The following is a 12833-nucleotide window of genomic DNA, read 5'->3' on the forward strand; positions in this document are numbered from 1 at the left end:
GTAACTCTATTGTATCAGTGTTTCATACCAGATGTGGGTCAGATAATTCTTAGTGATGTTTTTAACTTATTTGGAGTGCCAGATGGAGACAGTTCAGATGTCAGATAACTGGCCAGTTACAGAAAAAGTATACTAATAGAATTGTATTTTAATTTTTAGAATACTTGGCTGTGATTATTAAATCTTTCTTGAATTCATATTGTCTTACCCTACCTATATAACACATAGGTTGACCAAAGCAAGCTATCAAGAGAAATACAAATACTATTGTCTGCAGGTCATTTTCATCAACAAATATCTGTGGATTTAAAGGGGAAGACCACCCATTTTCAATATTGAACTATGTCATTAATAATTAATTAGAGGAGTTGTGTGGAAATAGAAAAAAAGTTCCCCCTCTTCTGTGTTACCTAGAACTGGAGGATTGATTTTGGGGTTTGTATTGCAAATTACAACTTGATGACATCACACATTGTACTTCACAATACAAACCCCAAAATCAGTCCTCCAGTTCTAGGCAACACAGAAGAGGGGGAACCTTTTTTTTTTTAAATTTCCACACAACTCCTCTAAGGTATATTAATGACATAGTTCAATATTGAAAATGGGTGGTCTTCCCCTTTAAGGATCCAGATGACCCCAGATGACGTCAGTCATTTATGACTCCAAATTGGGCAAGGTTTCAGCATCAATGTCCGATTGACTTTATACAAAAAATTAAAGTAAAGAAATTCAAAAAGAATTAAAACATATTGTCGTTGTCAGGCAGACTCCTGCAGAGCCATGCCGTAAAAAATAAGATGAGCAAAGACAAATGAGGCAAATGAACATGGGTGTTACTGTGGAGAATATGATTCGCCATCTTGTTGTTAGGATAACCTACCTCAGGGTTCCCCAATTAGTTTTCCCCAAGGGCCAAATTATTTCTAGGGTACCAAGCCGAGGGCCACAACATTGCAGGGGGCGACGGTGGCGTTCCCGCTACTCCAGTGACAGTTCGGATATCGTCGTTGTCGGGTGAAAATCTTGTCTGTCCAAAACCGTTCGTTTTGCATTTATCATTTTAAAAATGATTTAAACTAGTGAAAACAGCCGATCTACAAGCACACAACGCCTCGCACTGCGAGGCGTTGTGTGCTTGTAGATCTGCTGTTTTCACTACTTTTGTGCGACGGCCTTGTTTGATGAAGCAGGGCTTTACTTTGCGAAAGAACGTACACATTTTGAGATACAGGTTTTCCACCCGACAATGACGATATACTAGTGTTGTTGCTGCTCTTATACCAACATTATTATTGGGGTTGGTGGGGGCCAGACAGTATCCCCCCACCGGCTGCAAATGGCCCGCGGGCCGCCTATTGGGGAACCCTGACCTACCTTCTCACGTCATTGTGGTTTACTTTTTCAATCATATCTTCCAGCCAAGAGAAAAGCACAGAGGCGGTATTCGTGTGCCCAAGAAGAAAGGGACTGTACGACGTGTGACCCTTGCCCTTCAACTTTGTGAATAATGTAATTGTTGTTCAGTCCAAAAGTGATGTCTGTAACACGCAGTTACTCGCTAAATGTTTTTATGTTGTATCTTTATACACCCACCCCTGAAGTCTACTATGTCTGTTTGTTGTAAGGTGTACTTTCAGTATTCCAACATGTTACCATGGAGGGGTAAGGAAATGTAATTAAACTCAGTTTGGAAAATAGTTGCATGGACTGTTACATACCAGCACTTATTGTACTGTACTGTATATATTATGATATATAACATCCATGAATGCTTGCAGAATCACGCGTGTCTGTGTGTGTGTTAGCATGCAGCCATGTTCAGCCATAAGTGCCAAGTTCGCTCACATGCAGGCGTCACTAATCCTGCTCTCTCCCAACACAATTAAAGTGCTCTGCCTTCCTCTGTGTCTGTCACATCAACCGAGAGGACGAGGGGAGGGGAAGAGGCCAGCTGTCCCCATTTCAGGCCCTAATCTCCTCAGCCATGACAACCACAGCAGCCGGCCCCTAGCTGTGCATGAGTGTGTGTGTGTGTGTGTGTGTGTGTGTGCGTGCGTGCGTGTGAGAGAGTGAAAGAGAGAGAGAGAGAGAGAGAGAACCCAAGATGCATCAGGTAGTCAACTGATCATTCTATGTGATGTGAAATCTCTTTGTTTGGCTGCCATTTACCACCAACAAATGAGTGGTGCCGCGTGCATATCAATTAAGACACTAAGTCAATAAGCACTGTGTTCTTGTACAGCAGGTGGCAGTCTTGAAATGTGAGCAAGTGCCTGGTGGAATAATGTATTAGACGGGGGAAGATTCAGAGGGAAAATTAAGCTCTCGCCCAAACAATGGTGGCATTCCATTTCCTTCAAAGGACTAATATGATTTTCTGCCAGAGAAGGACGTGGCGTGCCTTTTGCCTCAGCATTTTGGAAGGAGAGAGAGAGAGAGAGAGCGAGAAAGACAGAAGGACACATGGGAGTGATACTGTAGTGTAGACAATTACAGAATGGAACTAAACTAGTAACATTTGTTTAGGCACCATCACTGCGCTCTTTCCCTTACAGTAAATTGAAAGCCATTTGCAAATGATCCATGGACAGTTTACCCACTTTCCAACCTGAACCTGGTGTCCATATATAGGGCATGTCATAGAGGAAACATAAATAAAGTCCCAAATAGTAAAAATATGGACATGTTCACGTGGTGTGATGGTTGTGAGCTTGTAAAAATATGCTCACACTCCAGAGGGCGCAATTTCCTGTATAACACATAATCTGGTGACGCAAATGCATCCCATTCTTGTGCTTACCTGGCTGAAAGTGAACCAAGATTAAGTATTAACATTAATCCATAAAAATGTATCTGCCAGCAATTTTAAACTGATCATGAGTTTGCCTACACAATTAGTAAGGGGAACATAAGAAAATCTGCAAAGTAAATCGTTACCAAGACATTTCTTCACCAATGTGTTTCTAAAGGTATGTAATAATATGTAGACCTACTAAAAGGTTGAAATTCAACTCCTGGGAGAAAAAAAATGTTTGTGTCCCATTACTATACAGGAAAGAAATACAAAAAATAAATAGTAGCATTAAGTAGCATGTGAGGGGTCAAACTAGGGGTTTTTCATAATGCTGAATCCATTGCAAGCATTTGTTTTGCACGAAAAACATTCCGTGGGCATCATATGGGGTGCCAACTTCATGCAGGTCTACAAAACGGTGAAAAGTGATGATTCATCACTAAACCATCGTTTTGTGGGTACGTTTTTAGCCCAAGGAATATTTTTCATGCAAAACAAATGCTTGCAATGGATTCAGCATCATGAAAAAACCCTAGTTTGACCCCTCACATTCTACTTAAAGCATATTTATTTTTTGTATTTTTTTCCTGTAGGCCTATAGTAAATTAATGGGACAAAAACACAAATCTGTTTTTTATGAGGTTTCCCCCAGGAGTTGAATTTCAACCTTTTAGTAGTATGTAATAATATTATTATTACATACCTTTAGAAACACATTGGTGAAGACATTTATTGGTAACAATTTACTTTGCAGATTGGTCAAATATCTTATAAAATCCCCTTACTAAATGAGGTAGACTGGTAGAGTAGTCTTACTCTTGCCCATGGCATGAAATGTATAATTTGTAGATGAGATGACATGTTCTGTTCAAGATTTATAAAAGCCCATCCATCAGTGTCAACTAGGCCTACTAACTACTAATATTTGTTTAGTCGTAGTCATATCTATGTAGACAAAAGAATTACAATAGGCCTATTCACAATAAAACGAATTATATAATAAGGTAGGCTAAAAGGCTAATCATGTTTTCTAAGATTTGAAACAAGGCATCATTTGAATGTCCCACAGTCCCATCATGCAATAATTTTGCTTTGTAGGCCTATTTACATTTGTCTTGATTGTCTTGATAGGTTGTAAGTCCTCAACTGATTGGAAAGGGTCTACGTCACACATGTCCTGCTATAATGCCATTGCCAAGGTCACAAAGTTGATTCTAGCTCTCCAAGTAGGGATGGGCTAATGCAGAAGGGGGAGGTTTACAACCCTTCTATTTTCCAGCAAAGGCCTCCAGGGACTATCAAACTACCACGTCTGCAGCTGTGTGAGAGAGGGTTAGAGAGAGAGAGAGAGAGAGAGAGAGAGAGAGAGAGAGAGAGAGAGAGAGAGAGAGAGAGAGAGAGAGACACACAGAGGGAGAGAGGAGAGAAGAATCAAAACAAGACGATTTGAGGATAAGAAAGGGAAGGCAGCAGAGATAAGAGGCAAATTAGGCCGGGTTGGAACGTGGTTTATGAAAACAACAAAAGTAGCCTAAATCGCAACATCTGGAAGTGAGCTGCATGCCAGCTTTGGAACACTAGTTATTACGCATAGCCTACACAGCAACATCTGCACCGTCTGATCAGTGTTTGATCATCTTTTTCATTATAATTCGATGAAACTATAGGGAGGAAAATGCACAGATCGGATAGACACCAGCCGTTTGCAGAGGCGTTGTTTTAGAAAACTTGTGGACGAGTTACCGCAGCTGCCTGGGCGCAAGACTGCAAGTCGTTCCGTTCGCTCCCCGAGAGTTCGTTGGATTATTTTTTAAGATCTCGCTAGATAATGCTCTGACAAACAGCAAAAGTCAAAAGTAAGTTAAGCGTTTCCACGAAGCAACCGTGTTATTCTGTTGGAGGAGGAGGGTGCCGTGCTGAAGGAATGGCACTCCGAGTGAAGACACTCGCCCAGCTGCTGCTACTGGTCCTGGGATGGGAGCTGAGCGCACCGCGAGAAGTCAAGCCAGAGGTGAGACAACTTTTTCCCAAGGTCAAAAAACCCCAAACTATAATAGGGATTATGTTAATTCTGAATTTCTGTCACTCGTGACTTTTCATCGTTGCGTCACTGTTGTGATCTTAGTGAGAGCCTAGGCTAATGGATAATAAAAAAAAAAAGCTACAACTACAACTTCACAAAATGACCGTTAAAGTGTGTTAAACCACGTGTGCCCTGTGATTAATTAATTAGAATTAGTATTTGCATTGTAATGTCCAAGATGCTTCACTGTGGCATAACAAATGGCTTTTCTCCCATTTCTTTTCTCAGAGAGAGAGAGAGAGAGAGAGAGAGAGAGAGAGAGAGAGAGAGAGAGAGAGAGAGAGAGAGAGAGGGGTGTGCAGGGCTTTTTGACCGAGGTTAGAGGAAGCGGCTCATAATGGTGATAGCCCTCATGAAAACACTGGGAAATGCTGAGATTGCAAAAGCAGGAGAACAAGAGAAGGCGAATGGGAAGAAACTAAGGCTTCAGCCTCTGTTGTGGTCCCAGGCAGGCAGAGAGAGAGAGAGAGAGACAGACAGACAGACAGACAGACAGACAGACAGACAGACAGACAGACAGACAGACAGTTAATTTTTGTGGAGATGGGTTGGGTGGGGGGCTGAAATCTGTGGGTAGGCCCTACTGCAAGGGATGCTGAGATGTAAATAGTTGACATCTGTCCTGAATTATGGCAGAACTGACTGCATGGGGGAGGGGAGTTTTACAATGTGCAAGGTTCTGTTGCATGCATCCTCTGGTCAGTTGTGGAAAAACACTAACCAGAGTTTGAACCGAATACTTCCCATAACCTGCGGGCCGAATGCCAAAGCACTCTATACTATTGTGTTCTATTCTAAACAGCATGTTTAGAATAGAAGGGTTGTGGTCAGCAGGAAGTTCTTTGTTTGGTTTGCAGGAAGTGACGTATGTTAAGAAAGGCAGACCCACACCTGTTTCCATTTGCATTGACTGACTGGTATAATTTGTGATGTGTGTCTAATTGTCTCCACCAGCCGAAGGCTGAGGGAGAGTATGTTTTCCCCTCCGTCCGTCCGTGCGTCCGTCCGTCCGTGTGTCCGTGTGTCCTCGCAGTTTGTGTGCAGCTAATCTCAGTCGCCGTTGGCCCGATCGCTGCCAAACTGAGCACACACACTCCCTGGATGCCAATCTAGAACCTCTGCCCCACATTTTTCAAATCAGCCTCATGGTGGCGCTATAACAGGCCGATTTGTGTGGCCTGGTTGTTACCAGCTAATCTCCGGCGCCGTTGGCCCGATCGCTGCCAAACTGAGCACACACACTCCCTGGATGCTAATTCAGAACCTCTGCCCCACATTTTTAAAATCAGCCTCATGGTGGCGCTATAACAGGCCGATTTGTGTGGCCTGGTGGAGACCTGTGCTCGGAAGAGCACTGCTTCTAGTTAGACCCTATATTTGATCCCACAGGGGCAATTCAGTTTTTGGAGCTGTGTGGAGCTCCCTATACGTGGCCGTGTGTGTGGGTCTGTCTGTCTGTCTGTTTGTCTGTTTGTCTGTCTGTCTGTCTCCGGGTATGTAGCCTGCAGTAACCTTTTCTGGCCACACATGTTAAGGGAGGGGCGCTGTTGCACACACACACACACACACACACACACACACACACACACACACACACACACACACACACACACACACACACACACACACACAGCTCCACTTCGAACAGAGGTTCGATTTTTATCTTCACCCAGGTGCGTGCGTGTGTGTGTGTGTGTGTGTGTGTGTGTGTGTGTGTGTGTGTGTGTGTGTGTGTGTGTGTGTGTGTGCGCGCGCGTGTGTGTGTGTGTGTGTGTGTGTGTGTGTGTGGGTTGGTGGGTGTGTGTGTGTGTGTGTGTGTGTGTGTGGGGGGGGGGGGGGTCATGGGTTAAGCGTCTTGCTCAAGGACACTTCGATACGCCTGAAATCGACCCGTCTCATTCCCAGGCGGCCTCTATACCCATTCAGCTATGGCCTGTGTGTGTGTGTGCGCGTGCCTAAGTGTGTGTGTGTGTGTGTGTGTGTGTGTGTGTGTGTGTGCGCGCGTGTGCGTGTGTGTGTGTGTGTATGTGTGTGTGAAATTTTGGTAGGTCATATACTATAGTGGCGCCAAGCCTCTAATCATTTTATCCTGCCTATGGACTCTGGAATTGTATTTCCAGCTGTGGCAGTGGAAAAAAACGTATTGGACTCCATTGACCTAGATTAGCCTGTCAAGTTAAGTACAAAGACGATCAGATTTCTCCTAGAGACCCTTCCAAAGCACTGACTACATTTATATTTACTTCGGGCAATGAGATGGTTTAATAGTCTCGGTATTTAGTTTATGATTCAGATTGCATTGAAATAACTCACCTCTACTGCATCCTGTGAGTCTGTTGACTTGATTTAAGGTTAAATTAAATCAAGCTTAAAAGATGTGTGCAAGGGTGTTTCGCACCCAAAAACATGTCACTGTTTGCTAAGCATCAAGAAGACGACTATTGAGTGAGTGTTTATATTGTAGATCAGGGGTCTTCAACGTTTACAGGCCAAGGACCCTTTAGTTGAGAGAGAGATGAAGCAGGGACCCCCACAACCTGTTCATAGATTCCATATAACGTCTTTGTTTGACAGCTCGATCATCAGTGTATTTGTTTTCAGATATTTAACCACTTGAACCGTCAATACTTAATAAAGTTGACCTTTCACTCTGTACTTAGTCTGCTCTTTTTCCCCTCGACACCAAAGCTCTTTGCCGAAAAAATTCTATTTTTGGCTAAAGTGGACGCTAGGGTTCAAGTGGTTATTATAAAAAAGGAGAACAAAAAGTTTCTATCACTCAAAGATTTGGGGGACCCCCTGTAGTAACTCTGAGGACCACCTAGGGGTCCCGGACCCCCTGTTGAAGACCCATGTTGTAGATTCATATGGCGGGTGGTCAGATAGATGATGTCCAGACACTGCTGGACATCTTGCTAGGAAGCTGCAGCGCAGTCAGAGGCTGTCAGGACACGGCAGGTGTGTCATGTCCTGTGGTCTGTGGCAAAGACAGGAAGTGGTGAGGGGATTTCCTGCCCGCTTTGAAAACACCTTGGTCTGACCAACCAGCTGACCGTGACAACCTGTAGAGTCACTGACGCACAAGCACACAGCCACAGACACACATACCGGTACCTATGCATGCACACTCAAACATGTGCATAAAGTGCATGCGCCCGTAATCAAGTAATCAAGCACGCACACACACACACTCACACATACACACACTCACTCACTCACTCACGCACACATGCACGGACGCGCACGCACACACGCACATATACACACACACACATACACACACACACACACACACACTCTCACTCAAACGTTTCATGACTAAACATTGAGGTCATTTAGTCCAAAGAGGCCGCTAGAAGAACAAAGTTAGGCATAAGCGGAGTAGAAGATGACCTAATGAGCTATAATAGACAAAGGAGGGGGCTGTGCAAACCACATGACGCAAAGGAGAGAATAGAAGGTATTGTGGTGATGGTGATGATGCAATCTTGGAACCAGACAGTTGGAGAATGCCAGTAATTAACTAAATTCACTAGAGCAGTGGCTCTCGACCTGTGGGTGGGGGGGTGTCCAGATGATTAACTTAATGTGCAACATTGTTTTCTCACTCTACAGTAAACAAACCAACATAACGTTTAAGTGTATTGAGGGTATCTGCACATTTCTAAAGTGACAATTTATGGACTTTTTAATACCTCTAAAATGTCTGAAATGGCCAAATTGTCAAATATTTGAGGCAGAAACAACGCGAGGCGTTGTGAGCATGTAGTTCAGCTATTTTCACCGTGTTATACAAAATGCATAACCGTGTTATACAAAATGTAATGCCTCAAGTCTTAGTGCTCGTCAGTAGGGCTGTCACGATTATGACATTTTACATGACGATTAATTTTCTCTCAAATAATTGCGTTTAACGATTCAATTGTGTTTTTGTCGTTGACAATTACATTTCTGTTTGGCTTGTAGGCTTTGAAGTTGCACATGGCAGATATGACACATAACCTTAAATATACAATGAAATTACTGACATATTTGACAACTTTATACTTAATAAAGAACATTGATAGTGGAAATAGCCGATCTACAAGCTCACAACGCGTCGCATCGCGACGCGTTGTGAGCTTGTAGATCTGCTATTTCCACTATTTCCACAATTTTTGACTTTCTTAAACATATATGAACATTTTTTCAACATGGAAACGATTATGACGATTATGAAAAATAATCACGATTATGTCAAATAATCACGATTAGATGATTATGTAATAATTGTGACAGCCCTACTCGTCAGGGGGGGGGGGGGGGGGGGGGGGTCCCCAGTTACAATATGATTATTTTGGGGGTCGCAGCCTGAAAAGGTTGAGAACCGCTGCACTAGAGTAGGAGTCGTGGTCCTCATATACACAGGCCTTGTTTCAATAATACACCCTCTTCCAACTAATCAAGACAAAGAGGAAATACCCTCAGTCATACTGCTTTTGGCTTCTCAAGTTATTTTCTTTCTTTCAGAAAAATTCATCATTTTGTACTGTGAGTACAATGTCTGTCGTCAAGGTGATGACGGGTCGCGCAACTACAAAATACAATTAATAACACCTGTTGAAGACAAGAGCAGCGTGTAGGGCTGTCACGATTATTTGTATTTGTTGTTGACAATTACATTTCTGTTTGGCTTTTAGGCAATTACTGACATATTTGACAACTTTATACTTAAAGGGATATTCCACTTTCAACAGGGAGCAGTGGTAGGGCTTCTCTCCACATACAAACCCATTGTAACTTCAAACTCCATTTTAACCATGACAGATTCATTAAATACACCCATTATTTTTTCTGGAGACTCATTTTACCTTCCTAATACGTGAGCAGGCCGTGTTTTTTCGATAACTTTTTTCATTTATTTTTAATAATTATTTGGAAAAATCAGTCACCAGAAAAAATAATGTGTGTTTTTAATGAATCTATCATGGTTAAAATGAAGTTTGAAGTTACAATAGGTGTGTGTGGGGAGATGCCCTGGGCCTGGAGGGCCTGGTAACATTTATATCAAATATCTAAATATTCAATCAAGCTAATTAAAAACTGTTCAGGGTGTTCATAAAAGCCTGATTAGATGATAAAATTACCAAAAGTTTTTTTGAAAGTGAAATACCCCTTTAAGAACATTGAGGCTCAGTTGTGAGCCTGTAGATCGTCTATTTCCACTATTTTTTACTTAAAAAAAAATATCTGAACATTTTTCAACATGGAAATGATTTTGAAAAATAATCGCGATTATGTCAAATAATCGCGATTATGTCAAATTATTGCGATTAGACAATTATTTAATAATTGTGACAGCCCTAGCAGTGTTCAGAAATCCTCTCTTCTTTTTCTAATCAACGTTTGCTATCCAGCGCACGTGAAATCCATATTCTACAATGGATGTGCGTGTTTTCTTCCTCATATGGTCCTTGGGAATAGGCACAGATCTAAGTGACTGTGGACAAGAATATGTTTCACCATGAGTCCAGTCATGTTGTTTTACTGATTAATCAGTGGAAGGAAGGAAGAATGCATAGAATTGAAACAAAGCCACATCCGAATGTTGACAGCTGGGTGGTCTAGCCCTAAGCTCACCATTCGGAGCAATGATATGTGGTGTTACAGGAAATAAGGTAATGTGTTAAGTGATTTGCTCATTTCCTGTTCATGAATGAAATGCGACAGATTTAACTTTAACCAAACAGGGGCAATGTTGAAGACCAACAAGTCCCCCTGTTGTGTTTTGCTGAAGATTTGACTTATTGCGCAAACGACTTTGGCAAGAATGTAGATTTTTAAATCTCACCTTTTGTTGTTACAGTCTTATTGTTATTGGCTAGAGGGGAGTCGTTTTTTATAGACTGCAGCTGGAAAGTTCACATGCACACGCACACGCAAACACACACACGCACGCACGCACGCACGCACGCACGCACGCACGCACGCACGCACGCACGCACACACACCATGTGCTCTGCTCAGAGATTCCTAGCTAGAGAGCTCATGGTGTTTTATTGTAAATATATTATGAGGTAAAGTACTCGTCTAATCACAGTTATATCCACACATGAATCTGTAAAGTTTTCATAATGAATACACCCGCACTGACAATCTAACGCGCGCACGCACACACTCACTGACGCACGCCTGTACACGCCAACAGCCAATTAGGGGGATCGCCCATGTCTGTGTGTTAGGGATGGGACGATATGAACATTTCATATGATAGCACGATTTTTGTGACAAAAGATATTGCGATTTGCGATTTTATCGCGATAATCAAAATCCATTATCTTGGGGCGGAACAATGGCCAAAAAATAGCTGATCTACAAGATCACAACGCGTCGCAACACAATGATTATGCAAATGATTATGCAGATGAGCGTTACATTTCTTGTGCACACTGTCAGCAGAACAAGGAACCCAACTGGTCACCACCGCCAGCTAATTTGTTATTTTTGTGAATTCATAACCTCAGGCGCACCATCTCTCCAGGCTATGGAGTGCAACTAATATTGCGCGCAAACTGTCCTTCCGGGGTATGGGATGTCGTTCAGTCAATAAACCGACAAGACACTGAAATGGCAACATGTCAAACGTGATAATCCATGCATGTAATAAATATATATATTTCCCAGCCCAGCGAATCTCTTTGTTACACCAACCCCCTAAGTTGTGTTGCTGTCATTGTTGCAGTTTATGCAGTTTTTTAAGACAGACTATCTGTCTACTCCATACAACTCCTACATGTCTCATGCACACACCACAGACGGAGCAATGGAGAGAGAATGAGAGTGAGATAGAGAAAGAAAGACAGAGGGACAGAGAGAGGCAGTGTGCATAACCCGACACCACACCATCCACCACACTGATGTGTACACATGAGTGCATACCATAGGCGTACCGTTAGGTTCCCAGGTGGGGGGGTCCTATTTGGACCGGCCCAGCCCACAACAGCCTAGTCCAGTATGATTCGCCGGCGCCACCAGGCGCCGGCCGAAAAATCGCGGTTCGGGTCGGTTCGGATCGGCCGAAAATTCGGTTTGGTTTGGGTTTCTGTGTGCATTTCCAGGTCGGTTCTGGTGTGTAACAATGAGTTATACCACACAGCGCAGCATGTACATACGTGCACACTACACACATGCACTACACTAGTGATGCACGTGTAGGGTTTTGATGGACACATTTACATTTTCTGGCCCAGCTCAAACTGCCCCAACACAGCATCAATTTTCACAGCCCAGCCCAGCCAGCCCAGCCATTAAATACATGTCAAATACGTCTTTGAATGTGGATTTTTAAGCCAATTTCAACTGTGCAAAAACAGAATGGAGGAGAAACTTCAGCACTGATTTAGAGCACATAGCCGAACAGTGCAGTGCAACAGAGCCATACAAAATATCATTAGAACATTTAAAAGCAATGAACCGTTAATTACATGACGGCATGATGAGTGACGACATGCATGCTTGTTTTAATTGATAACACTCCTGTATATGATTGTACACACGGAGCACAACTACTACTGTATCACAGAGAGATGAGACAAAATAAACAACTATAAAGAGAAAGAGACGGTCGAAACACCAAAGCAACAGCTCTATGCCTCTCAACATAATTATTTTCTACAATCTATGCTCTTATCAGTTATCACAAGGCACAACAAGAAGCCAACTAGCAGAAGGTAATTATAACCAGCTCCTTACCTAATCTGCTGCGGATGTGCAAAGTTTAACAAACTTTCAAAGGGTGTACGTTGTTTAAGTCAAAGGAGCATTGTTTTCATATCATAATATGAACTTTAGTTTAGTCAAAAGCTTGTACAATCCACACTGGTCCACACGTGAGTTATTCTGTTTACATTGGGCTACTAACAAGCAGAAGCACTTCACTTCCTCTCTAGATTTCAAAATAAGAGGCTACTCCCG

At 42.7% G+C, this 12833-nt stretch overlaps 1 protein-coding gene across 1 annotated transcript in view; it reads left to right on the forward strand.

Moving 5' to 3' along the window:
* Window positions 1–4201: 4201 nt before the first annotated feature.
* Window positions 4202–12833, forward strand: part of mmp14b (matrix metallopeptidase 14b (membrane-inserted)) — a gene marked incomplete at its 3' end in the record, with an annotated part of 33307 nt that continues 24675 nt past the window's right edge. The window contains exon 1 of the mRNA XM_080727177.1: window positions 4202–4808. Within this exon, the coding sequence (XP_080583303.1) occupies window positions 4722–4808 (87 nt within the window). The 5' untranslated portion in view covers window positions 4202–4721. The remainder of the gene's footprint in view (window positions 4809–12833) is intronic.

Source organism: Nannobrachium achirus (assembly GCF_963921795.1).
Source record: "Nannobrachium achirus genome assembly, chromosome: 5".
Taxonomy (NCBI): Eukaryota; Metazoa; Chordata; class Actinopteri; order Myctophiformes; family Myctophidae; genus Nannobrachium; species Nannobrachium achirus.